The sequence below is a fragment of the Stigmatopora nigra genome, chromosome 8 (genome assembly GCF_051989575.1).
Source record: "Stigmatopora nigra isolate UIUO_SnigA chromosome 8, RoL_Snig_1.1, whole genome shotgun sequence".
Classification (NCBI taxonomy): Eukaryota; Metazoa; Chordata; class Actinopteri; order Syngnathiformes; family Syngnathidae; genus Stigmatopora; species Stigmatopora nigra.
The window spans coordinates 7,575,176-7,602,893 of NC_135515.1; the positions used below are offsets into that span (position 1 = coordinate 7,575,176).

Consider the following 27,718-nt stretch of genomic DNA (forward strand, 5'->3'; position numbering starts at 1 on the left):
CACTTAGCAGCCACAACGTTAGGTACACTTGTACAATGTTAAAATTGGAAAACAAGTACAATAATAAACATCTTGCTGACTTTTTAACCACTCCACAAAAAAAAAAAAAAATTGGACTGATTGTTTTTTGTAAATTACATATATATTGTAATATTTAATTGGATTGTGCAGATGTACCTAATAAAGTGTCCAAACAAAAATGTGGCCAGTTCATGATGACACTCAATAAATACCCTTAACTTTTGTTTTTGTTTGTTTTGGCTCATCCATAATTGAAGTTCTTCAAAATGAACATTAGAAGTCTCACCACAAATGTATATTTACAATGACGGGCAATAAACTGGACACTATCAAATTAAATACACCATTTAAAGGTTATGACTTGTGATATTTTGGCCACTTTGTGTGTTTTTTTAATTGCTTTAAGCCAGATTTTGTACACTCAATTACAATCATTTATATATTATTGTACACACAAAACTAATTGGTGCAATTTGACTCTAGGGAGTCGCACTCAGGCGCGCGCACACACACACACACAAACACTAACTAATAAGACTAACAGCATGTACAGATAGGAAAAGGAGTAGAATGATCATTGTCTCAGGCTTTTGTCTTTTCCCTGTGACTCACAAGCTGCAGAAAAACCCTCCTTCAAATCTCATTTTCTTTAAAAAATCAATACAGGCGGCTCAGAAAATGAATGAATATATAAACCCTCTCTCTTACTCAAGCACGCACACATTCATGCAACATCAACTAGAAAAGACACTTTGCACTGCAGTGTACTTTGGTCAAAGAACAACATCGAGTACGATTTAAGGCAACAAAAAAAAAATAAAGCAACAATTTGAGACCTTCCCAAGGTTCCAAAAGACGACGAAAATATTTGTTTTTATTATTTACAATATTTGCCGATAGAAAAATAGTTTTTCACGGAGTGGACACTCATGTTGACAGTCAGACTATTTTGATCAACTCTATTTGTTGCCTATTAGCTATTAAACTACATCATAGAGCAAATCGAGTGCAATCTGCGGATGGCGAAAGCTGACGCTGAACTAAACGGAGCTTCTTTAAACTGGTGAAAGCACAGTTTAGTACTTTTACTTTCAGACAGTTATTGAAACAAGGTAACCTCGCATGAACCCACTCACCTTTATGCTACAAAACAGTCAAAAAAGAACAGATTGATGCCATCTACGGAAGAAGAACGGTTAAAAAAAAAGCTAGGGCAAAAATTCTATGAACAATGAAAGCAGTAGGTCAAGGAAATTTGTTCTCTTTCTGCCAGTTAGTTTAACAAACTGCCCTTTTTTGTTAGTATAGAACAAACCAAAAGCTATGTGTGTTTGCTGCAATGTTTATGGTGATTTAGATGATTGTTTGCTGTTTATCGTAGTTTTCTGTAGTTGTTTTTCTGAACTATTTTCTGGTTCTCATTGTAGGGCAGAAGGTGGGGTAAACCGCGGACTGGTCAGTAACCAATTGCATGGGAAATATAGAGCAAAAACAAAAAAAAAACATTCAAGTGGATGACTTATTTAGTGGGAAAAGCCAACGTGCGTTTTTTGAAATGTGGAAGAAAGTCAAAGAACCCAGAGAAAAGCAATGCAAATAGGAGGTCTAACTTTCTTGCGAGCAAAGATTTGCACGTGAAACCTCCAAATTGTGAAGCAGACCCCATTCGTAAAAAGTGAAATGTCTGTCGAGTTGAGCCTTAAAACAAAAGTGGGGTTTGATCGGCCAAAAAAAGGGGAGAGCGGAATCGTAATGGTTACAAAGCTACCAATATGGGCGCGAGTTAATGAAGTCTGTCACATTGGCGGCAAAGTTGTGATTAATGTGCATGGCCGCGTCAGCGCTATTTGCACCCGCAGGCTTTCGCCACCGTCGGCGTCGTCCCGGGATCTGGAAACAAGTGGATCAGCTCTTACATAATCATGGCCGCATTTGCATTCAGTCGGCCTCCGGAGGCGCCGCTGCTAAGAATAGCCTCCCTCCCTCGCTCGCTCAGGTTGCCAAAGGACTTTTTCCGTTTTACTTTTTCGGCTTTATCGTACAAACTGACAGGTAAATTAGGCCTTATCTGCACATTTGCAAGGAATCATCCTTTAGATTAGATCATGTAGTTGTTGTCTAATTTGTCGCCTTGAGCTCCCTTGCCTATACTTTTTGTCGACAGTTGAATGGAACATAATTGAATTTATTTTAGTTTTATTCACGTAGAAAAGTCAAATCTGTGCATCGTTGTTGATTTATTTTCCTATTTTCCAGTAAGCACAGTTAGTTACAGCTCAAACAACTCTTGACGCAAACTCGTTTGTGGCCAATCAATTAAAACTGGAAATTCTGTCAGTCTTGCTAGGCATATTTTTTTTTTAGGTGAGAAAATTCTTTTCCACTAAGCCATTAATTTTATTGTAAATGATCATCTAGTATGTATATGGAAAGCCTTTGATTTTTTGGGTAGTAAAGGAATGTATTTTCATGTAGCTATAATTCTATATTGATTGATTGCTGCATCGTTACAGTCTTCAGGCATAGGGCCTGCACTCTGTAAACATTGAACTCCACTCTTCAAATATATGATAAATGGGTCATGAATTTATGTTTCAGCCCCGGAAATGGAGATGAACTGCTCATTTGCATAGGAACAAATTTTGATTAAATTCAAGGAAGTAAAACTCTAAACTATATGCTGCAAATGAAAATGGCTGCATTCACTTTTTTGTTTAGGTTCTTCAAAATATTTGGTGGATATTTTCATGACAAATGTGAAATTTCAAGCTGCCAAGTGAAAATGTTGATGAACATCTGACTAATGGGTTAACATTTTTCTATTTTTATATTTTTCTTTATTTATAATGTGCTATTCAATGCTATGTGTGGTTCAAATTGTGTGTTTGTTTTGTGTTTTGGGATGGCATCTGACCCATTTTATGTTGCAAAAAAGAAAATGGAAAAGGAGGCTGAATTTGAAAGAAAAAAAAAAGATGGAGAAAGCCCTCCAAGCGAGCCATTTGGATCACATTTCTTTTCAGGCCGCGACATCAGTTGTTTCTGTGCCACTATCCTCCAGCAAGACATCCATGGTCTGGTTGTCTGCCATCAGGGAGTAGTGTCCCCCCGATGCATGACGCCACGCCCCCACGCACCCTGCCCACCTCCTCCTCCTCCTCCGTGGTCCTTGTCCGACTCCGGCTGACTCTGGGCCCGCTCGGGCTTAGGGTTGGGCGTGCAGGGCGGGTCGGGCTGCTGGACAGACATGGTCCTGCGCAGATGGGTGCGCTTACACAGAAAGTCCGGTTTGGCACTGAGCCCAAAGGAGCCTTTCCTGAGGACCATGCGGACCGAAGGGGACTTTTTGGGTCGTGCTCGGTGGCCAAACTGGAGGGAGGAGAGGTGAGCGGCATAGCCTTCGCTCAAAAACTACAACAAATCCACAGAAAAAGAATATAAATAAACGTGTGCTAATGTGAGAAATAACAGAAGAAGACTGAAAGTGGATAAAGCATTCTACTTTATTCTATTCTAGACCTACCTGACACTGGTTCTGGCACTTCTTTGAAGGTCTTCCCACTATGTGAATCTGCGAGGGTCCGAGACCAAGCATGTTGTAAACCGAGATGTCCTTCATAGATCCATAAGCAGAGTTGATCTTGATGTGACACTAGAGATCGCAATCGAGGAAAATCACAAGCAAAGTCAGATTGATGCACAACTATTAGATTGGAGAGTCTGGTAATACCTCCTGTATGAGGTTTCTGAGGAAAATGGTCTTCTGCCGCAACGGGTCGTGAACCAGACCCTCGGAGAAGAAGATCATGCCATGTGGAAAGTTATGCTGAGACAGCCAGGACACCACGCGCTGTTTCTGCATGTCAGGACGACCTGTGATGTAGATGATCAGATAGCCCAAGTCTTGCCAGTGCCTGTTCACATAAAAGTTACAGTAAGGCAAGGTAAGTTTAGGTGTGGCAATTTTTTTTTAGTATAAGTGGTATAAGTATAAGGTGAGGTAAACAAGATACGCCCACCTGACGACATCCACGGCCCCGGGGCGGACCTTAGGATCACTGCCCATGATGGAAACGCTGGCGGCGAAAGAGCCATCGATGCTAAAGACCACACATTCCATGCCGCGGGGCAACACTGTCAGATAGGCCTCAGCCGACGTTTGATCGCCTCTTGAAAAAACGAAAACAAAGAATGGTGGCACACTTTGATTATAATAACCCTTTTTTAAAAATAAAGTGGATGCTCAAACATTTTTGTACTACTGTCAAAACAATAATTTAAACTAATTGTGAAGTGGCGCGAGTGAAGAAGAAAAAAAAGATGATACATATACTAAAACCAAAACCTCTGTGAAATAGACATTTTAAAAACATTATTAAAAATCTAATTCAATATAAAAACTAAAATACTGTAATAAACAAAAAATGAGAAAAACAAGACCTTACTAATGCACAAAAAAGTACAAACAACACAAACAAAAAGGTAAACAAAAAATCTATATTATTTGGAAAGCAAAAAACCTAAAATTTCCTCTATATGAAAGATACACAGACATAACAGTCAAAATATTAAAAAAGTCTACCATTATAAATGCCATGCTGTTTCATACTGGTCACGTGAAATGAAAAAAGAACTAATGTGCTACAACAGGCTATACATTCCCAGGGTTCCCTTACTTGACCACCATCTTGATGGGATAGACGCCAAGGCTGAGCTTCTTGTCGTCGGGCAGGGTGTACGTCACCCGGCCATTGCTGTTGGTAACCTCTGTGTCAAAGTGCACCCAGCGGTCCGACTGGGGTTGCGTCATCAGCAGGATGTCCACCTAGGTGGTGACGGAGCGCGCTTGTCAGCCAGTGACAAATGTGTGGCGAGAGGCTGCATCGTCGTTACCTTTTCGCCAGTTAGCGTCACCATGTCCAAGGGGCCGTACATGAAACGACCGACGAGTGTCTGCGGTCCGTCTTCAGTGGCGATGACGTCGTTCACCCGATGGTTGGCCGTCACGTTCTAAGGAGAAGGGTGATGACAATCGAGATGATTAAGAAGGCTTGTTAAAAAGGACATTACGTTACACCCAAGTCAAGTCCGCTTTTGGATGGAACATATCTTTGGGAGCTATTTCCTTTTCAAGGACTGCTGGAAAGGGCCAAAATCACCTGAAAGTAGCCACTTCAAACAGAAATATCATACTTTTCACGGATGACTTTTTCAGGCCTTTTTACCTGTCTACTAGTAAGAGTCACGGCTACCAAGTTTCATGTTGCGAATGGAAACAGGGGATCTGGGGATCTAATTATTCTAAAAAAAAATCTGCAAACTAAGAATAAAAGCTTAAAAAAATCACACATCCAATCGGGTAAAAAAAAATAATAAACTCCTGATTTAATCATGAATGCAAATTTCAAAAATTTCAACCCAGTTTAAAAATATTTTTTTGCAGTTGCAGCCTTATGTCCACATGGATGGAGCCTGAACTTGAAATATTACGTTGTATGAATTGGAAATGTAATATTGTATGAATTAGCCAGACTGACTGTTGAGTTGTCTATCATACTATCATTGTGAAATTCCAGTTCAAAATGGAGTACAAGCCAATAGCTTCCAAACCTTTCTTTTTAGTAAAACTTGATGATTTGAATTCTGCTCACTTCTATTTTTATTAATGTACCAATGACAACTCATCACTCTTTGGTTTCAAGCTTCCGTCTATCCAAAGCATGGTTTCTTGTGACTTTTTTGTGTGGCTTTGCTGGTTGCCATTCTCCCAAATGTCACATTTCTTAAGCCTAATTGGCCATAAAATGCTGGCTTACTATGTGGCATTTCCACACCAACAATTGATTTAAAGGTTGTGGCGTGCAACCGGAAGCTCCGAAAATCCCAGCTGTTCTCCCTCATTAGGTGCACTCGAATCCAACTATATGTTGGCCGGCCAGCCAGCGCATTAAACATGTCAGCTGGCATCTCGCCACTCGGGAACCTCTCACCAGTAGCGTATACGCGGTGGGGATAAGTGAGGCAGTCCGACCCCCGACCGAAAGAGCGGGAGAAAACAAGCACGCCGACAGCTCAAGGTGGGACAAGGACCCTCTCAACTAGCACGTAGGGAGTCGGGAATAGATCGAGTCTGGAAATAGTGTCGCTCTGTGGCAGTGCCCGAATTGAATCAAATACACGTCTCTATAACCTCAATGTCTGCTATCACATTTGTACTCAACAACAGACGTTTACGACATTACGAGCTTTGAGAAGTGCAGTTATTTTGACAAGTTTGTTTGAAGAAACTACGTTTAACAGTAGTATATTTTCTTAATTTCCTTTGAGAATTGTCCAGATGTAGGTCGGACCCCCAACCAATTGAATTTTTCTCACACATTTTTCTATTTATAGAGCTCAGCCAAGTAAATTCCCACCTTTTAAACATTGCTCATTGAAATCAGATTAGAGGTTAAAGAACAACGTGGTCTTGATTGTTTCTCTCCCAGTGCCTCACAAGTGACAAATAATTGTGAGCATCTTCAAGCTTGAACACTTGTTCAGAATTAACGTGATTAATGATAAGACCTTCAGAGCATTCACTGCAATTGTGACTGGCAACATTATGCACATTTTTTTTTGTATTCTGTCAGAGTCTATTTGGCATTAGGAGCAAAGGAGGGGGAAAAGTAGGACGTGTTTATGCAACACAAACACAATCAGAGTGTTGTGTACCCTCAGCTTGACGTGCGTCCTCCGTCGCAACCACTTTTCTCGCGGGCTGGAAGGCGAAAAAGGGGCCAAGTCCAGATTGTCTGCTTCCTGTTTCTTCACAAAGTCGCACCGCATGAGCTGTGAATAATCAGACATGGCACAATATAAACACTGACCAATTCCCTACATAAATGACCATGTACTTTATATATAAAGACATTTATAAAACTTATCTGACAGAAATAGTTTATACAAATGTATACATATAAATTTCTACATTTAAATTCCTAAAATTGCACATGACAGTTTGAGAATTCCTGCTATCAAATATTTATGTAAAGAAAATTCTTTAGCCACATACAAATAATAATTTTGTGTCATAAATACAGGAATTTGAGTAAAAAAAAATACTATCAATATCTCTTGTGTGAACACATAATATACGATATATATGTATGTGTGTGTGTGTGTATATACACGCTTGATGAAAAGCTCTCTACTTAAAGGCAAGCTTCACTGAAAAGCTGATTTGAACCTTGAAAGATATCGACGAGAATAAAAACAACTTGATTCTGCTTGATTCCCACAAGTAAGCTTCTCTGCCATGTTATCCTTGAATATAACACCAAACCTTTGAATGCAAGATGGATTAAAATTCCGCCCTAACAGCACACTAATAGATTGCATGCTATTTGCATACTCCATATTCTGCACAGGGTTTCTTTAACACTACAATTGGATGCCAAATGAAGGGGTCCAGAATATTTTCCTGTGTGCCACAATTGGGCCCTGGGCCACAAGTTTAACACCCACCAATGTTCTTTCTGAATACATTTAAGGAAAATAAATCATAATTACCGCAAGAACTGTTTGAACAAAAAAATAAAATTGCATTAAAATAAGATAATACCAAAGAACTAGTAATCCAATTCTGAATAGAACAATAAAGAATAAGCCCCATGCAAAAACTGCTTATAAAAGAATTTAGAACAACACACTTCGACTGTTTATTTTGTATTCACCTGTGCTTCTTTTCATACATCATCTAAAGCTGTCCCTCTGTAAACATGGCAAGCTTTTTTGCACATTACCTTACTTGCCCCAGGGAAAGCCTATAAAAGCGTGCAATTGATCTTTTGCACGACGGTCGTGATGGATCGATAGGCGAAGTTGGACTTTTAAGCTTTTGGCGGCTTTCATGCTGTTAATGTGGTCGATTAGCCTTCACGCATGATTGATGTGAAAGTTCCTCACAGATGATGAAATGCATTTTAGGAAGGAAGTTCAAGATATTAATGATGGCTGACACAAACCGCCAACTATTACAGTGCTTACATAGCCTGCTCCGTACATGATAATTCAAAGCCAGCTTTTAAAATTAATATTGATTTAATGTCTATAACTGCCAAAGAGTTAAGGCCGCTGAATAAAGAGAATAATTCTAAGGTATATTGCAAAGAAATACATATTCAGTACGTTATACCAATATTTCCCCAACCACTGTGTCGTGGGAAATTACCTACCAAGACGTCCTACATTGTAATAATCCAAGACACAAAAAATGTAATATGCAATTAAAGTTGAAATATGACGAACAATAAACCCATATTGCAATATTACACGATTCAAATCTGAATATTACAAGTTGTTTTGTTGCTTATTAACAAAACAGAGCATAAAAGTCAAGGAAATCATCATCAAGAGAGCTAAGTTTATCACAATGGCCTATTTTCTCTCAATACTAAGTATATTGGCGAGAAGTAAATATTTAAACATACTTGTCGAAGGACAAAGGCAGCAACGTCAGTGGACTCCCAGTAGGAGGCGTGAAAAAGGTGTGGCAACGCCACCGTGGGGAAGGCGGTCAACACGTCGGGACAGTAGAGAGAATAGTCCAGCCTTTTGGAGCCCCACCAGCTCAAGGAAACTTTAACCACCAAAAAAAGATGTGGTGGAAAGACAAGTTAGTAAGAAAGACTCTTTGGTTAAAGACCACAAACTCACTGTCAGCGATGGCGTTGCCCAGTTGATGGCCGATGGAACCAATGGACATTTGGCTATCCACGCTGGTCACGCTGGCGCGCCGACGCCCTTTCTCGGAAGAACACGGAGGAGCCGCGGGGGTCTGCTCTCCCTCCAGAAAGACATCCGGATGGCCCTGGATGCTTTCACCTTTATAAATGACAAAAGGAAGGAATCAATTCGATATTGACGAGTCAACTCAAGACACACGGATGCTGTACTTTGTGTTAGAAGGCATCTATATACATTTTCCTCGAAAAATTCAAAGAAAAGAAAGGCCATGCATTCTTGGATCAATTGTAGTGATTTTGAAAATGATGTTTTTAAGTTGCTGCTGGATGTCTGACCCAAATGCATTTAAGACTTGGGTGTGAAATTTCAAGCTGTCTACACAGAAAAGAGAGAACTCTGACCTTTTTGTATCTAAATACCGTGGGATCGATAAATATCAGAGCGGTTCACAAACAAGCTGCATCTTGAGTCTAGCTGATTATTTGGAGTCAGATTCATTTTCAACCAAACGCTGATGATAACTTCGGTCCAGCTACATGTTCGTAGGTTAGAACTTTACTTCATCCCGTATTTGGGAAATTTCCTGGTTATAGTAGTAAGACAGACACACAAGACAGTGTAGACCTAGGTAAAAGAATTGGAGCCACACACAGAAAGTCCTCTGCAGACTGACACTGAGGTTACCACACTGTCCCTCAGTAGTCTGGAAATTTTAAAGATCTTAATAAACATCAAAATATATAGAATCCACAAACACAGGCTACAAAACTTCCCCTCTTGGCACAATAAAACAGTTCTAGCACTGAGTATCAACCTTATGCTCCAAACCCTAAACCTTATTTGAAACACAAATTCAGGCTCATAAACATAATTGGAAATTCATACTCTAACCAACCTTGGCCTTAAATTCCAATTCAAAAAACCTACCCTGTTGACATCTACAATGTATCAAGAACAAACCAATAAGCACGTTCAAACATGATTGCCAAATAACATCCATACTGGATCACAATAACAAGGAGGGAACAACACAAGTTGGCAGCTGGAGCTTCTTCAAATAAAGCAGCAGATGCGCTCGCTTGTTGCGGTCCCGAGAATACAGATGATCTCGAGCCTGAGGTGTGATTAATAAATCTCCTCATCCCAGTCCCCTATTCAAAGTGGATTTGTTAGGGTGACGAAGGTAGAATGTTGGAAGGCAGATTAACACCTCGCACAGATTCCTTGAGGTTTTTCCCCCCCCTTTTCACCCTCATATGTGATCCCGAATACAAGACTCAGGCTAATGAGGGCACCCGTCAAGAGGAGTGTTACTCTCCTTCCTGATTTTTTTTTTTTTGCACGGTGCACACATGTAAACAAAAAAGGAAGACAAGCATTGCAATAAACAAAACGGTGGAAGGCGATATAATGAGGTCACAGATTCAGTTTTTTCGAGGCTCATGAAGACGCTTTGGCATTGGCTATAAAAATAAAAGAAATAAAAAAAGAAGGACAAAGAGGGGCCTTCACTCGCCGCGTTGAGGGCACGTCGACCTCCGTTAAGATTTTATGAATAAATATTGTAATAGTCTTTTTCAAATCCATTAATACCTCACCATTTAATTAAATAGACTTGACCCAGTAATAAACAATAACCAAATAGAGAAATAACCAAAGTGTTTAAACCACAGTTAAAGCCATTACTGGAAAAAATATTAAAAATCTCATCTTTCGGTCTCATCCTTTGAGAGGGAAATTGCATGCTGTATCCATTGTAATCTTTACAATAAAGCCGCATTGTGCAGATAATCAATGCTGATTATAGAAATGATCATCATTTATGTCAAGTTCCCCGTTTTGTGCACAGCTCCAATCAAGAGGGCGAAGGGCTGTGTGCCTTATTACAGACATTGATCTTCATCAAAGACGGACTCAAATGAATGAGGGTGTCAAAGCGTATAGAGCCTTCGCTTGATTGGCTTCTACGAATTCTCCTGACAGCTCATTTGCATCCTTCACATTCATCTATTTTGACAACATCCTCGAAATAGTCCAAGTTAAAATCATTAAAAGCAGGCAGGCAACGTTTTAACTTTTGGAGTTTGATAGCATATGCCCTCAAGGCGAGTCTGTTTTAATTTATACTCATTCATTACCTGCCTTTGATGACAGTAGATGTATAAACCAATTTAAAAAGGGATGGTTGTTTCATATGTCTTATTGGATTAATACATTAGATGATTTTGCATGCTAAAAAAATGCAAATGTTGATACAATTATTGGATTTTTTTTCATTCGTTGACTGTGTCTTTTTAGATTTTAATGAGTTTAGTGTATTTTTGGAAGATGTTACTTATAACCTGTGGCCAGGCAGAAATACAAAGTCAACATTACATAGCATTTTAAAATAATTAGTTCAGCGAGTTTCTAAATTCAGCTGCAATAGAAAAAGACAGGCTGAAGTTTGTGGGCGTGAAAGACCTTCAAATGCTTTAATTTATTTCCAACTTGAATTTGCTCATCACTTATGTTGCTGTTTTAAAAGTATTTCATTTCCATTAGATGCTTCTTCTTAGATGATCTAAAAAAAACACCATTTAAAGCTTTAAGTCCTATCTGGAATTCAAAATGAAGCTTCATAGAAATAAATGGGCTAAGCTTATCTGGCACTCGAAGCTGCTTAACTGATTTGACTACACTTCAAATTGGGCTGCGCATGGACTAGAAACAAACAAGCATGAGGATAGTCCTTGGCTCACCTATGATCAAGGAACGTCCGTCCCCCAGAGGGTGGCGTTGGTAGCGTGGCACGGCAAAGGGGGGAAGCTTGTGGAAGAGAGGCTGAAGAAGAGGCTCCAGCCTGGAGGCCGACGGGTCGGATGGGAAGAAAAGGTTGAAGATCTGTGAGCAGGCTGGGTGGAGCTGATGCACTGCGAGATTGTGACACAATCAGTACAACAGGGACATGGAATAATCTTTTTTTTTTGTTAAATAAAAACAAATGTTAAATGACTATTCGAGTGTGGCAGTCTTACCCTGGACAGCAGGCAACACGGTCCGACGCATGGCCAAAACCAGACCCAGCGGACAACCCAGTAGAAAGCAATCCGACACGTCAAAGTCAAAGTGACCCGGATTGAGATGAAGACCAGGATTGCTGTTACTGCTAGCACGAACCTCCACACTGTCCTTCATTAGGCTACATTAAAAAAAAACACCATACAAAATTCAGGCACTTTTAGAAATGTTTACAATGCAAATTTAAAGGCAAAAATGTTGCCTGAGGGGTTTAATTTGTCACTGAGCCCAGGATTTTAACTCCAATTTAATATCTAAACCTTGTCTTAATCCTAAATGCTTCATCTATATTGAAACCCAACTCTTTTTGTAAAGGAATTCAATTAGTGAATATCACCACACATGTTTATATTACCAATGCATCATCATCATGCGACTAATGATCACACTGCAGTCAAAAAGATGAACATCACAGTCTGCCCCATTCCTCATTCCGGCAGATCTCTTTTAGGATTCTGTGCCAGTCGTCAGGGTTTCGCTTCATGACTCAGCCTCAAAAAAGATACACGGACAAAGACACACACACACACACACACACACACACACACACACACACACTACCACCTTAAGGGCCTATGTTCAGCCTCTGCGTCGACCCCGTGCTGACAGGCACTTTCATCCCAAACTGATATTTCCACGCCGACTTTCATACAGGGAGTAGAGATTAGCCAAGTTTCTGTGATCATCCTCCCGCAATAATGCACCAGGATTTGTTTCACATTCACTTTCCACCATGTGAATTCTAAACTAGCCGATATGACGGATGCGAATGCCCGATGCAATGTTTTTCCCAGCCGAAATTTAGCCCAGGCACATCCAGACAAATCCCAAAGTACACCACTAAACAAAAATAATGGGGGGAAAAATGAGATAATGCTTGTCTCATTATAATTTAATGACCAATTACAGGAAACCATGTTTCTTTCACAACCCACTTGGGTACCACAATAACCCGGGTATAACGGCAATGATAGGATTAATCATTTTTGCTCACAAAGCATTAGCTTTTCACATTTCCTGTTAAATTGAAATATCAATCATCAACCAATAGTTCATTACGAGGCGCAAAATACGACTACAGAGTCTTCAGCAACTGAAGTTGGTTTGTTTTCTAATTTCCAATTATAGAGTAATGTAAGGACAGAATCTCACTCATAACACATGAGAAATTTACTTATTATACAATAGACGATGGGCACATTCAGAAAAGTCTTGAAAAGGTTGTTAGAAACAGACCAAGGTGTCCAATATGAACAAGTTATGCGTGACTGGACCTGTCCACTGGGGGATTAAAAAGGAGGTGTTCTGCACCTCTCAACGTAATCACAAGCCAAAGGTGATGGCTGTGACATTACGTGTGAATTAATAGCATGCCATCTGCAGCCCATGTTACTTGACCGAGGGCATGTGACACAAAGCGACTATTTATAGTACAGCCAGATGGATGGGTGGGTTATGGAGAGGGTGGGATGCAGTCACCGTGCAAATATTGATGAATATAAGAAGGCAGACGGTACGAGGAAACCGGGATGAGTGCGGAAAACCGAGGTTGAAATGGGAATGGCAAACACACTCGCACTCAGATACCGTGAGCCGACGATATGAACAGATTGAGGGTCAGAAGGCGAATGTTTGAATTTCTGAGCGGCCCCCTAAAGCGTTGTGGGTTTGGAATCATGGTATATAGTAGGGTTGGATCACCTGGAGAAGAAGACATGCTGGCCGGTGGACGACGTGTCCCCGTCGTACGAGTCGCTCTGCTTGCGGCAAAGCTGCGGCGTCTCTGGACAGCTGCCTTCGTTTGGCGCCGAGATATCGATGTTGCTCTTACTTAGCCTTTTGCTGGAGCTCAGACCAGGACTGCAATCACCAAGAAGTCCAGGGTTTTCCTGCAGAGAGCGCATGAAAGTCCCACTCTTAGCATTTTTTTTGCATTTTATCAATACACTCATGTTGGGATTTAGTATTTGGTTTCAATAAGGGAGAACTGGGAGTCTACTATGCTAAGACAGAATTATCTATTCTACTAAGAGGACAATAACAACAACACTCTTCTCCATCAGTAGCAGTCACAAGAGTTTCTTTTAATTGCACTCTGCTTGCGAAAGGATTTCAACTACTTTAATTGTGAGTACCTGAACAGACTTTACACAAACCTTGAGACTCTCAGTGCTGGTGTTCCTGCTTCCAACGGTGTTGACCGGGCTGCCGGACCTTCGCTGATTACTGAAGCACAACGCATCAAAACACAAGACGCCACCCACGCAGTCGCCGATGAGGCACACCTGTAGACAGCACACAAATAAAGGCATCGCTGTAATAACCCACCATTGTTGAAATATTTAAGCTCACCCCAGGGATCTGTCTCTTCTCTGACTCCAAAAATTTTAATCTACTTCACTCATAGGCCTAGAAAGGCAGTAAACTCACTTAAATAATAGTCAAACTTAATTTGGAAACTAGAAAAAGCAAAAGCTAATATTATTTATATTTATTTTTACTTTTAAAATTTAAATTATGTTTCTACTTTGTTATATCTGTTTACATTAAATATCATTAACATTCACATTACATACACATTAAATATAAATCTCATAATATACTTGTATAATGGCAATAAAAGTGTTCAATTCAATTTTCACTGGAAACAAAAAGGAATAGTGTAATATTGGCCTCTAAATGTTTCATCTTCAACTAAAAAAGGGAAAAACAATATTTTCACATTTTTAAATGGTTTTAAAATGTTTATTCTGAAAAAGTTGCATAAGTTTTATGTATAGAAAAGGACCAAATCTCCTTCAATGTTTGAGGACTTGAAATTTTATCTTAACAAGAAATGTGTTTGATGCCCATAATTTACTTTGGTGGGCCACATAAAGACATGCCAGATTTGACATCTGCGCTTTAAACGACAGTTGACATCGCATGCGACAGTGATTTGAATCAAATCCACGCACCTGCCCCGAGAAGCCCTGCCCATCCTGGGACTGCAGAAAGCTGCGGTAGACCTGGTTGGCGCGGGCGATAACGGTGGCGACGGCGTCCTGGTAGCGCGGCGACACAATGGCGAGCAGAGGGAGGGCGGCCAGCGGCAGGTGGTCCACGCTGCTTGAAACGCAGCTCTCGTCATAGCTGTACGGATTCAGACTAGAGGAACAAGAGGGCCCAAATCATGATCAGCTTTTTAAAAATATCACACACTCATAAGCTCAAAATGGAATCAAATCCAAAGATGAAGAACATCTCTACGCATATACTTTAGTTGCCAGGTCTTGCAGGTGAAAGGGAAAAAGTCTGTTGTGTCACATGGAATAAACCTCCTTGCACAAGCGAGTGCCTACATATGTGCGCGTGTCAGCTAAGTCAACTTTAATGGATGTGTGTGCATGGGCGTGACAGCACGGGACGGGGGAAGATGACATCGCCCGACACGCTCTCTTTGCAGACTGGCTGCCATCGCCATCCATCAGTTTATGAGATGACACGAAGTGGCAGTGAAGCCGGGCTAAGGCTGCAATGCATCGGCGGGCCAGATACCACCGTGTTAAAGCATTAATAGTATCGCCTCCCAAAATGTGGGTTTGCAAGTCATGCAAGTCTGCAAAATACACACTACCTCACCCTGTTCTTTCCTCCCCTTTCCCTTCAGTGACTAATATCCAAACTACTTTGTAACTCTACTTGTAGTCAGGTAGCATATATACACACACACACATTTATGAGCAGTAATTATTTTTCTTTGCCCATAAAACTCTTCTGTCTAGCTGCATTTTTTTTCCAGCAGCTCAAAATCTATAGTTTTACCAAACTGACGTGGAAGAGGAAAACTGAGACCAGATTTGGAATACACAGCCAACCCACAAACAATAATAAAATAAATACATCCTAATAAAACTAGGTGTCCAACTAAAAATTACTTTATATTCTCAAGTGAGACAAACGTCTAGCCAAACCATTGACTTTCATGGCACTACATAATTGAATACTATACTGACAACACATTTTTCATGACTAGCATGTCCATTTGCAAAAACAATCAACCCCATATCAGCAAATAGTAAATGCGGCTAAATAATAAAAAAGAGCAGTTGTCAGTGCTCTCCATCGTCTGCCACTGCCTCTTGTTTATACTCTTTGAGCAATTGCAATTTTTAAAACGCTGGCTGGTGTCCCAGCGGAGCAGTTATCAAGAAGGACACGCAGCTGTAAAGCAGCCCAGGAAGTGTCACGATGCACGCACCACGTGATGTGCAGCTGTCTGGCATGCAGGCCGCTTCCGGACCCTCTGGAGATGCTGTTAGACTAGCACTCTCCAGAGGCAACTTGGTGAGGGATTGTGTTTCCTTCATCTATTATTTCTTGCCGTTGCTTTAAAGTCGATGGTAAACATGCAGTGCGCATAGTATAGAACAAATTTTGGAATATTTGACTTGAATGTAAAGAAATGTCTTGAGTTGTGAATGGGGTATTGCAATAAAGTAATATAATAAGATACTGAAAATAGAATTGTGAATATGTTTTGCATCTTAATAATAGAACAGTTTGTGGGGGTTGAATGATCTGTCAAAATGAAAAAAAATGGCTGACAAGTCATGTCATTTTGAACATGGTCCTCATTAAATGATTGAAGCAATGGATGTGTGCAAAAAAGAGTGCAGCAACGCATGTAGAGAGACAACGGTGCTTTATCTAATATTCTCTTTGAAAAATGGCAGCTTTTTGGGTCGAAATATGTTGAACACAAACAGGATGACGCGCTGTAGAAGAACATAACTTGAAGAACATTTTTGATCTCAAATTTTCACCCATTTGATGCTGTTCATTCTCAGTATATAGAGAGCCTTAGGACAATGATCTCATATGGCAAAAGGCGCAATGAAGACAGGTCTATATTAACAGCAGAAGATAACACTACCAATCAACCCAGAGACCCTCAGTTGTTAAAAGATAAAAAAAGTCTCTGACACTAGGAAAAATAACAGTGTAGACTGGCAGTTTCTGTCTTAATTGGAATCTGCTCCCAGAAATACAAGCTAATACGCTCCTCGGTGTGGCTTTATTAACAGCATGCGACTGTAAATAGTCGTAGTGGTTATTCGCGACCTGCCAACGAGAGTCGCAGCTCGACCTCTCATTCTCCCTCTCCACTTCTAATCATCCTCCAGGGTGCCTGTCCATTCTGCCGCTCATGTCAGTTTTTTTAATAGTCTGCGAGTTTTGTTTCCATCAAGGTGGTGCAGAGGCGGGCAAACGGCCAGCATGGTGGGTGTGAAAGGAAATCAATGTGGGAAACTTTTGCTCTTAATTGGCCGTGCAGAAAGCTTTACTTTGGGGTTTTTCTTCTTGCTGGGGTTCTGGTTCATACGCCAACGTCAGGTAGGCTGGCTTCAGAAATTCAGGGCCATAATAAGTGTGATTTAATGTCTGAAATAATATCCTAAAACCTTAAATTAAATCTATCATATGACGTTGACAGTTTTAGTTCCAACCTCTGCCACATAACCAATCAAAACACAAATTTGCAACCTTGAACCAGACTCAAAGATTAACGATTCAAAACCTGAATCCAGGACTGAAAACCTAGTTTTATTTGGAACCCTATTATGAAACACTAATTCTTGTTGGAAAACCACCCTCTAGTTTGAGACTATTATTTCCTTCCAAGGAATTAAATTACAGTTTGCAAGGATAACCTAAAAAAACAAATGAAACCACAGTACTTACAATCATATCTTCATTGAAACGGTAATGTGAACCACGGTGAACAACTATTATACAATCCCTAATCTTGAGGTAAAGCCCTAATTTGAAGAGTATCAACTTGAACATCTACTCCAACCCTAATCCTAGCACGCATGTTTGTTTATGCAAAGAGGAGTTGTTTTGACAGGTTATCTTTCGTATCTCCCATCTCTAATAAGATAATAATTACGGGTCTCTGAGGGGAGCAACAAGCTGTCTCTGACAACAGAACAAGATCGGAGGAGTCTCCATGGGGGTGCCCTACACTACACCATTTAAAAATCACATCCATTGCAGCACGCTGGTGAGAAACATTTTGCCATGGCCACCTCCGCGCTCTTTGTCAACTGAGCCATTGGCCTCAACGTGTGGAAATTAGCCAGCCACGGCTTCCCGCCTGCTCCTCACGTTTGTGTTTGTGTCACGTCGGCCAAATTTGGTGCGACACGCCCACCCGAGCAACACTTTCATCACAAATAACACTATTTACATCACTAGGGATTGCATGTGAGAAAGTGATTGTTTAAAACAGGAATTAAAGATCTAATCCTGTCTAGAAAACATCATTTAAAATCTACAATGATAACCAAAACAATTGTTTGAAAGCATTATTATATAAACCCTGGCCATGTCATGAAGTATAAGTCACATATTTTTTACACACTAATTAAAAGGATATAATCTTGTCAAAGTGTGTTCAAATATAAATGATCAAGATTCAAAGATCTATAAGAACTAAAACTGTACAATAAAATAATATTTGTGACGAGAATGGATCCAGCAGAGGGCGAATGACTCAATGATAAACGAGTAGTTAGACAAGTAGACTTGCTGTGTTTATCATGTGACGAGTTGGAACACGAAATTGAAAAAAATTGCAGGGGAAAGATCCCGCCCTTAAGTTATGTCTCCCTTTCTCGCCAACAGAAAAAAGGGATTAGAACTATGTTTATTTTAAAAAGAGAAAGGACTATGGGTTGTGGCTCATACTGTTATATTCAACATCACTTGTCCTTGTCCGGGTGGTGGGGGGCCTCAGCTGACTGCAGGCAAAAAGGGGACTAGACCCTAAAGTGGTGGCCAGTCAGCTACATATAGAGATGGACAAGCATTTTGGTGGTGAGAATTGATCCCACGCTGTTTGTAACAAAGTCAGCAGAAAGAACCACTGCACCATTGGTTGGCAAGTTGCAGCTGAGTGAAGTCCAATCTTTCAACTTCAGTAAAGCACCCCCTAAGGTGATAGTTCAACTTTAAATGCCAACAGTAGTTTGAAAGGCTAACTTCCAACAGTTTTGCAATCTTGAAACCTGAACATTGTATTGAAACACTGCCTATCCAGAGCTTCAAAAATAGAACATGAGTGATAAACATTTCCTTCCTGCAAAGCAGTGTTGCGCAATGAAAGGAAAATGACGAATCTCTTTGGACGCTGACAACGGCCAGCTATAATATTCCACGCCTCAACAACCGAAGGCCGTGATTTGACGTCAAGAAAATATGCTACTCAAAAGAATTGTTCCCTCTGCATTGCCAATGGCATTCCGTCTACAGCCATTCAAGCCAATGACTCTACACTTTAAAGCTAAATGACGCTGTCCAAATGTGAAACATCATCATTAGTGCCTTGAAAAATAAAACACATACTCATAAAAAAGATTTTACGCATCTTAAACTATTCAATAACGGAGCGTTGCGCTGTTAAAAATTCAGTTCACGAGACACGAGACTGTATAATTTATGATGAGGGCTGAGATGACGCAACCATCGACATCCATTAGGTGAAAACGGCCACAAATGAAAAGTGAATCCAATCAAATTAACACGGAAAGCACAGACAAAATCCCAAGGACTAAATTGATAATACCACGAAATGACAAAATCTGTCAAGGGCCAAGCCAGAAATAACAACAAAAGTCAAGGAATACAAAAAAATAATGAAATAACTATTGGGAAGACAGTAATGGAAAAAAAATTGTAAAACCCCTTGGAATGACAAATTGCAGACAGCATGATGAGACACTCACTTGGACACCAGCGAGAAGGCTTCGGCACACACTGGTGGGCACGGCACCAATTTGATCATCACGTGTTCGGTGGCGGCTTGGAAATGGGCCCGTGTCACTTTGTCCAGGACGGACGCCAGGGTTGCCACGTCGCCCGCTTTAGCGTTGGGATCGCCGCTCACTGTGTCCAGGATGTTGCCTCCGTGCACCACTAGCAGTAGCACGTGCGTCCGACATTTGGAATTCTGCAAAAAAAAGAAGCTTTGACACCATCGCCTTATTTGATCAGATTTGGTATGTGGCTCATTCATCAAGGTTATTTTTTTTCCTCTCTGTCATCCATGTAACGCATTTCTTGATTAGTTTTCGATAACATATCTTACCTCTCCGTCTTCCAGTCCTTCAATACTGCTTTGGGGGGCACAGCGTGGATTGCCCAGCTGGTAGAGACCCTCTATAAAGGTAGCAATAAAAAAATTATGAGTAAAAAAAGGAAAAAATATAGTACAATAGTCACTTACAGACAGCATAAATGATAACCTAACTTGAGTTAAACTTAAGTCTGCAACTTTTAGCCTTGTATTTTACTTAACTAAACCTCAAGAAAGCCTGAATTTTACTTTGACCGGAATGAGAGTTAAGAAAGAAAAAGAAAAGACTGCAAATGTGCATAAATTAGTGGAGACTCACTTTGCATTCGATTGGAAAAGAAAAGGCGAATTTTGGGGGTCTTCAAACAAAATAAAATGAATATTGTCAGTGTGATGTCATATTGACGTTTGTTCCAGTTTGAGAGTACCTCCATTTATATGGAAATACTGTACTTTTGCCAAAATTGAGGATAAAAATTAACATTTAATCAACCAGTTGAGTTTTGATGCAATCATTTTGTCAAAAATCAAGACATGCTCCAGAGGCTTTTCTAAATCGTGCCATCTCATTCTGTTTCTACTCATGCAGCTAGTTTATTCCCTTTTATTCTGTCCTCTATTTAGAGTACAGCGCACAAGGGAGCCCATGACGCAGCGACACTATTTTTGGTCACAAAGGAACAGAAAATCAATGGTGGCTGGTTTTCCTTCCTTACGAAAAAAAAAAAAAGAAGAAAGCGGGAAGTTCCGGCATTCCCGGGAGGCAAAACACTGTCGATCCCACACACGAACCATTTCAAGACGAGGAAGCTTTACATGCTTGAATTAATGGGGCCGAGTTCAATGGCTGCAACTCATAATGCAGCGATCTGTCCAGATTAGCGGGTAAAATGGATTTTAGCAGTTATTCCCAAGTGACTACCTATAGTGTGCCATACAGCAAAATGTTTTACTTAAATTCTCCTGACTAGGCTTCTGAAGGCATAGTTCTACATTTGCTTGACATGTTATGCAGCAAGTGATGATATGACTGGGTTTCTGATGGTTATCATGCCTGTCACGATATCGGAGGAGGGCAACCAGAGGAATTCTGGAGCCGCATGCAGCTTTAGAGCACTGCCTTAGTGGATTATTTTTTTTAAATATGTTTTTTGTAGAAGGACAAACATGACATAAATATTCTTCATGTTTTCCAATTCGTTAAGAATATTTTATATTTCATTCAAAGCAAGGCAGAATGCTATTACGTATTTGTCTTATTTTAGCAGTAGACATTAAAAGATAAAACCTTGGTAATTTTCTTCCGGCATGACATGCAAATTAACTTATTGCAAACAGTCCCTTGTTGTAACTTTGCTTATTAAGATTTTGCAGCTTATTAAAATAATTACAGAAATTTGGAATACTCTAAAAAGCTTCATTATTGTACAAAGTGCAGTAAAGTGTATTATTACGATACTTGAAAGTGTACAGGTTGCAAAACAAATCAAGGCAAACAAGCAGAATGTTTTGCTTAAAACAGCTAATGCTGAATGATGAGAAAAGCACTCAAATGCCTTGTTTTTAAAACAGATAAAAAGGCAAACTCAAGTTTTACTACCAACTGATGTGAGGTCAGAAGTGGGATCCCAAATGTAACGAATTAATTATTAATCTCCCCGTTTGGAGTCTATTTGAGATACAAACAATATGAAAAACACCTTCCAAATGGCCTCCTAAACTGTTATTTTTTTTGGCGTGCATCTTTCATACTCCTTCTGGTTTCCCCTCAGGTCTCTTGAACCATCTTAGTGTCACATTTGTCTTGTGAAGCCAAGCAGATGGTTATGAAGTGAGGAAAGCCAGCAAGCGCTTTTCTCCATCTAAAAGCTTGCCTGGTGGGACTTCCTCCACGGTATTAACAATGAAGAAAGTTTTGTTTCAGTGCCACCTCTAAAATAAACACTAACTGCTTTAAAAGGCTTTCAGTTCATTGAAAATGATGTTCTTGTTAGAAAATGGAACTAAAACGCTGATCCTACTTTACCTTGAGGTTTTCAATCTTTTGCTTCTCTGCTTTGTGTGGTCAGAGTAACAAATATATGCAGACGGACATCAGAGAATAACTGAAGAGAGCCTTAAAAAGGCCAGTGGGGGAATAAACGGAAGCACAAAGGCTGAGGACAATTGGGGGGGGGGGGGGGGGGGGGCTGGGGAAAAAGAGGAATAATTGGCAAGGTTAGGAGCCATAATGGCTTCAGAGGAAGCGATAAATAGACTGTGATTTAATAGGCGGGGTCGAATGAGACGAGCCGGCTGTACTTTTCAGTACATTTTCTGCCTTTGACGCCAGGCGTTAATTAGGGGTATATTTTCCCCTAATTCCATGACGCCGACCCGCACCGTACCCCGATGTGACCCTGGCTAATGTCAGTGGCGATTAAGCACTCACAGATGATGACGGGACTAAAATACGGCAAGCTGGGGGCCATTCCTGTGATCGGCCCTGTCGCTAATGATACATGTTTTAACTGGCACATTGCAGACGAAAGAAATGCCACGTCTACAACAAATCCAGTCAATGCAAATACTTATGCATGAATCCTCTCAGTATAACACAATTCTTCCTTTCAAAATCAATACAATTAAAATAATGACAAATGAAGTCCAAGCAGCAACAAGTGTGTCTCTTTTACATGTATTTTTCTATGATTCTTGTCTCTGAGATGATTTTGAGATACTTTTCACAGCTTTCAATGTGTAGTTCCTCCTTGAAAATGCTGCATTTTTTTTGTTCTATTCAAAGTCCTCCTGCTTGTTATTTTCTTATTTTCTCCTGCTTTCTAGCACACCTCCAAGTTTCTCCTTGTCATTTATGAACATCACGCTCCTCTGGGATTGAAGTGTGACCTCAGCTGCCATCCTATTTGTCATAAATGCAAAGAGTAAGGGACTCAGAGCTGAACCCTGAAGCAGCTCAACCTTGACCTCATCCCTCATACCTGAATACTGCTCTTAAACTAAACCTAACACTTCTATTGCATTCTTAAGGTTTTTCATGCATCATCACCACATCTCTCTATGTGTATTGTAACTGGCCTGACCTTGACTGTACTTCAACAAAACATTTCAGGAACTCAAGCATCTGCAGGAAACTAGATTGTAGAAATATTCAACGGAACTGGCGACGAGGAAAACATTATGATGCAAAAGTTAAACAGTAAACAGAGAATGACATGAATACTATTGTTCCTTGCGAGTCGTTTACAATAACAGGCGATTTGCGCAAAAATCAACAGAATGACAAAGAACTAATCCACAAATCTACATTGAAACATGTAGAAAATCCCTGCAAAAATTATCACTACTAAATCAAGCAAAACAAGCTAAAAAAAACCACAAGGACTGGAAATTAATCACGCTGAAAAAATATAAAGTCATTCTGCAAAGTCACCAAGGGAACAGAGGTCATGCAAGTAAATACGACCGTTCCCTGAGCAATTATTTTTGATAACTTCCCTGTTGCAAAATAGAAATATTCAATGACTAGAGATTGAATCTACGAAGAAAAAAGATGAAGTGCACAATGAATCACACACACAAACACATGCATGCACCCAATGTTCAAAAGAGTCCAGTACTTGTGTGAAAGTGGAGTACTTCACAGGTCCTTGATGCTTCAGTCAGTGGCCTGCTATTTACGTGTGTGTGTGCGAGAGGGTGTGCGTTAAAAGGCACTTTGTGCTACATTTCTGCGGGAGTGATTCTTTTCATCTCAGCTGGGGCGTTCTGACGTTTGCCACTGAAGTTAAGTCACTCAAAGCACCTTACTTTTTGGTTTGGAAGCCTTACCGCTAACCTTTGCGCCTGCAATTTTCAGCTATTTTGAGATCATTTAGCAACTAATGGAAAGGATTTAAAGTGCTGTCATAAAAATAAATATGATATAATAAACCTTTCGTATCAACTACACGCACATTTTGTGAGAGTTTAAATTCAGTGAGATGAACACCTCACCTTAAGAGTTTTTCACAATAAGATGATAGTCGCAAAAAATACCTCAGTTTTACTTCCCTCTTCATGTTTTGGGGAGAAAATGCAAACTCCACACAGATGGAATGACCGGGATTCAAACTCAGGACCCCAGAACTGTAAGGCCAACACATTAACCATCTCATCCGCCTCATTTAACAGAATCGCAATAAAAACATTTTTTTTAAAAGCACAGGAAACAATATACTTTACCAATGCTTACATGAGTGTGTTCATTTTGATTAATGCCAATATTCCAGTTATGAATAGATTTCTGACTATAAACTGAAGATGATCATTTGCATTGATATACATTTGAACTGCACAGTTTAGTGACATTAAAATGTTAAGTTATTGCAAGTGATAATGAAGAGATAAAAGGCATATATATGAAAATGATTATTTCTATTATTAATAGCAGTCCATCTTTTGCACAAATGAATCAATTCCCCCCAACGCGCTTGCAGAGAACGGGTTCAAGTATTCTATTAAAAATCCAACATGCTCTGCATGAATCTACACAAAAAACCCTGAACTTATTTATGAGCACTGAGAGTACAAATTAAAGTTTCCCTTTTTTGTCAGTGGCACTAAATATGTGCCAATCCAAAATGGCTCATCTCGACAAAGAATCCTTCATTAAAAACACTATGTGTGGCAATTAATAACCTTCAATTTTACAGCATTAGTTGTTTTTCTAAATCACACTCTAAAAAAATAAAGGAGAAACTGCACAAAGAATATGAATGGAATCATGCATGCAAGGTTACATGACGACTATTGAAAACAAATGAATACAATTTCATAGCTGACTGGGACAGGCTTCATTACCCCCCGCATCCCCCGTGAGGGTAAGCGGTATGAAAAATGGATGAATAAATTAATCCAAGCCGAAAAACATGACCATTCCTGATGGGAGTCATAATTCAAGCACTCCCTGTGTAGGTTTGGTGATAAACCCCCTTGTGTGGCTCTAGAGCTCTAGTTTTTTTCCCCATTTATGCGTCTTGCTTTGAACGCCATTTCATCAGCGGGAGCAATTGAAGCCCACAGACGGCAAGGGCCAGAGTGGGAGCGCTGTAAGATTCAAACAGATTGCTTATTTTGCATGTCAACCCCCCCTCCCACCCCCCTCCACCCACCGTCGCCACCCCCTCGTGTTCATCGTGGGCTCACTATGCTACTTTTATTCCAGAGCACCAAAGCCTTCATTTTACAGCACGCCGTCATCAATTTATTCTTGTTGTTTGTTTCTCCATCACTGGGCAGCTTGTTGATATGAGGCCAATGACATTTGGAATATTGCTTGTGGTATTGAAATGAAGCGGAGGGGTTGCGCCATTTTGGCATTTTCAACAGCGAACCTAAAAAAAGGAAAAAACTCGAGGGAAGGGAAAAAAATCAATTCAAGGCCATTAAGGGTGGAAAATACTATTTGAAAATCTGCAGTGTCGTGTCGTAGTAATATTTTCTTTTTGACTGTAATAAAAACTGGCTAAAACCAAGATGTTGTCATTTTGGTTCTCGTTTTGAACGAAGTATCTAAATTACAGATGCAGGGAATGCAATATTACAAGGTTTTCTGGCCAACACGAGAGAAAGTATCAATTTGTTTACCATTAGAAATGTAAAATTGAGATTGTAACATTTATTCGGCCATTCATTGGTCTTGAGCAGGGGTGCTTACACTTTTTTGCACCAAGATCTAGATTTCAAGAATCTACCTAATTCAAGGAGCCATGGGAAGCATTGAGTTTGGACTGAGGGCACCTGAGATGCATCTCAAAGGGTGCCGAAGTGAAGCTATTCAACGTCCAAAGACTTAACAAGCAGCTGTGACATGTTGTTTATGTTACCAGAGGCTGTTTGGTACCACACTTACATCCTAGTGGGACCTTAACGATTGTTAAATGAATCTAAAAATGCATGTTAAAAAAAAATGTAAGTATTGCAATGTGCACATTAGAATGCCGCAGTACAGACGAGACATTATTCAGCACCGAAGGAAACGATCGATGTAAAAAAAAAACACCCCTGGTCTTGAGCATAATGTGATATTTGTGTGTATTTATGTGGCACTTATGTCTGCCATAAGTGGATGCTAACAATTGTATAGTCTGTGTAACCAAGAAGCCACCCTCTGTTTCCTTTAAGAGTCACTGAATACAGAGATTTTTTTTCTCCTTCTTGCTTGCAAGGAATAAATTAAAAAGTGTTGCAGCCCGCTGTGTATTGTGTGTGGGCGCATGTCTGTATGTGTAAGTACCATGTGATGGGTCCATGTGTCCCAGTGTTTCAATCTGCTCCACCAGGTCATTGGAGTTCCACTGACTCATGCCCAGGAGCATGGCACTTTTTCCCTCCATCACATCTGCTGGGGCACACATACAAAACGGGAATAAAATCAATGAAACTAAATGTCAGACTGCAAACATACATTTTTTGCTGATAACTCAATCTTGTAGCATGGTGCTTTAACATTCATTGTGGTATCAATATTTTGAGACATCAACTATTGATGATTTATGATGATAAAAAAGGTGATGGGACAGTTGAGGAGGATCTAGGCAAGGAAGATAAAAACTTAGCCAGGACTAGAACAAGGCTTACGGCAAAAAGATGGGCAGAGGCAGTCAACATGTTTGTTTTGGTTTATTTTCAATGAGTCACGCAATTGTCGTGGGGGAGGAGAAAGTTGTCAGAAAATGACAGATTCTTTCATTTCTCGCCCTTGCTCCCACATACGCCGACGTCCTGCCCCAGTGGATCAAGCAGCTAAAGTGTAAATGGTCGCCATTTTTCACTGGCGTGCAAAATGGTCATTTGGGGCAGTGCGAAAAGGCAAAGTCAAAGCACTGCAGTCAATCCATTGATAAAATTATAGTTGAAGTGAACGCTACAATATGCAGTCCTTCTGAGGTTGGGTGGGGGTGGGGGGGGGGGTGTCTGTCTGCGTTAGTCTGCCAAGAAAATTTGGGACCTACATGACGGATTAAGTGATGGATTTTTCATCCATTGTGTGGACTTTAATCAATCCAAATGTGTTTGTGTAGTCTCGAGCCCTGATAGATGGACAACTTGGCAGTGCCTGCAGTTATTTCAGAGAAGGCTGTTATGCAAATGCAGAAAGAGAAGGCCAATGGAAAATGAGCCCATATTTTTCAAAAAAGAAAAATTACCCTTGATTATGATTACGGCAGGATTTTTTTGCTCGCAACCAATCAGTTGGAACAAAAACTTGAACCCGCTGCAGTCCTTTGTGGAATACCCCTGATTTACAAGAATGAGACCTTTTCAAGCTTTCCAATTAATTGCAGTTAATTATTGATTGATGAATCTGACATTTGTGACTTTTTGATTTAGTTATTTAGGAGATTTGAAATTAAAAAAGGCAGTTGGGGAATGTGGAGGGTAAGAGTGAGGAATCTTAAGGACTGCTAGTCTCCAGGGTATGGGGGGGGGGGGGGGGGGGCATCCTTCAAGCCGTCAGTTTGCAGTGAGCAGAGACCGTGATGGTAGCTACTGCCTGATTATTAAATGACCAGTAAAAATTCCTGGATTTCTTGATCTCATCAGCAGGCTTAGCACGAAAATTATGCAACAGCTTTTGTTTTAGCCTTGCGTGGTTTTGATGACGCACAATCAGATGAGATGGAATGATTTTCTGCCTAACACGTGAAGGTTACAGAAGAACGACAATGAGACAGCACAATACTGTCGTTGCCTCAATCCATTCCAAATACTGGGAAAGACTAAGAGTTTTAATGCTTGAAGAATACG

At 40.2% G+C, this 27,718-nt stretch overlaps 1 protein-coding gene across 3 annotated transcripts in view; it reads right to left on the minus strand.

The window, feature by feature from the left end:
* Nucleotides 1–118: 118 nt before the first annotated feature.
* Nucleotides 119–27,718, minus strand: part of pitpnm3 (PITPNM family member 3) — a 40,220-nt gene continuing 12,620 nt past the window's right edge. For 2 of the 3 annotated variants that reach the window (XM_077722880.1, XM_077722881.1), the window contains exons 4-20: nt 26,205–26,312; nt 19,940–20,010; nt 19,578–19,801; nt 14,766–14,955; nt 13,965–14,093; nt 13,510–13,697; nt 11,766–11,929; nt 11,490–11,660; nt 8,719–8,886; nt 8,493–8,641; nt 6,736–6,852; nt 4,915–5,031; nt 4,698–4,846; nt 4,041–4,190; nt 3,752–3,935; nt 3,545–3,673; nt 119–3,432 (exon numbers count right to left, since the gene is read on the minus strand). In XM_077722880.1, coding sequence (XP_077579006.1) covers nt 3,112–3,432; nt 3,545–3,673; nt 3,752–3,935; nt 4,041–4,190; nt 4,698–4,846; nt 4,915–5,031; nt 6,736–6,852; nt 8,493–8,641; nt 8,719–8,886; nt 11,490–11,660; nt 11,766–11,929; nt 13,510–13,697; nt 13,965–14,093; nt 14,766–14,955; nt 19,578–19,801; nt 19,940–20,010; nt 26,205–26,312 — 2,729 coding nt within the window. In that variant the 3' untranslated portion in view covers nt 119–3,111. The remainder of the gene's footprint in view (nt 3,433–3,544; nt 3,674–3,751; nt 3,936–4,040; nt 4,191–4,697; nt 4,847–4,914; nt 5,032–6,735; nt 6,853–8,492; nt 8,642–8,718; nt 8,887–11,489; nt 11,661–11,765; nt 11,930–13,509; nt 13,698–13,964; nt 14,094–14,765; nt 14,956–19,577; nt 19,802–19,939; nt 20,011–26,204; nt 26,313–27,718) is intronic. The other variant, XM_077722882.1, reaches the window with a different exon arrangement.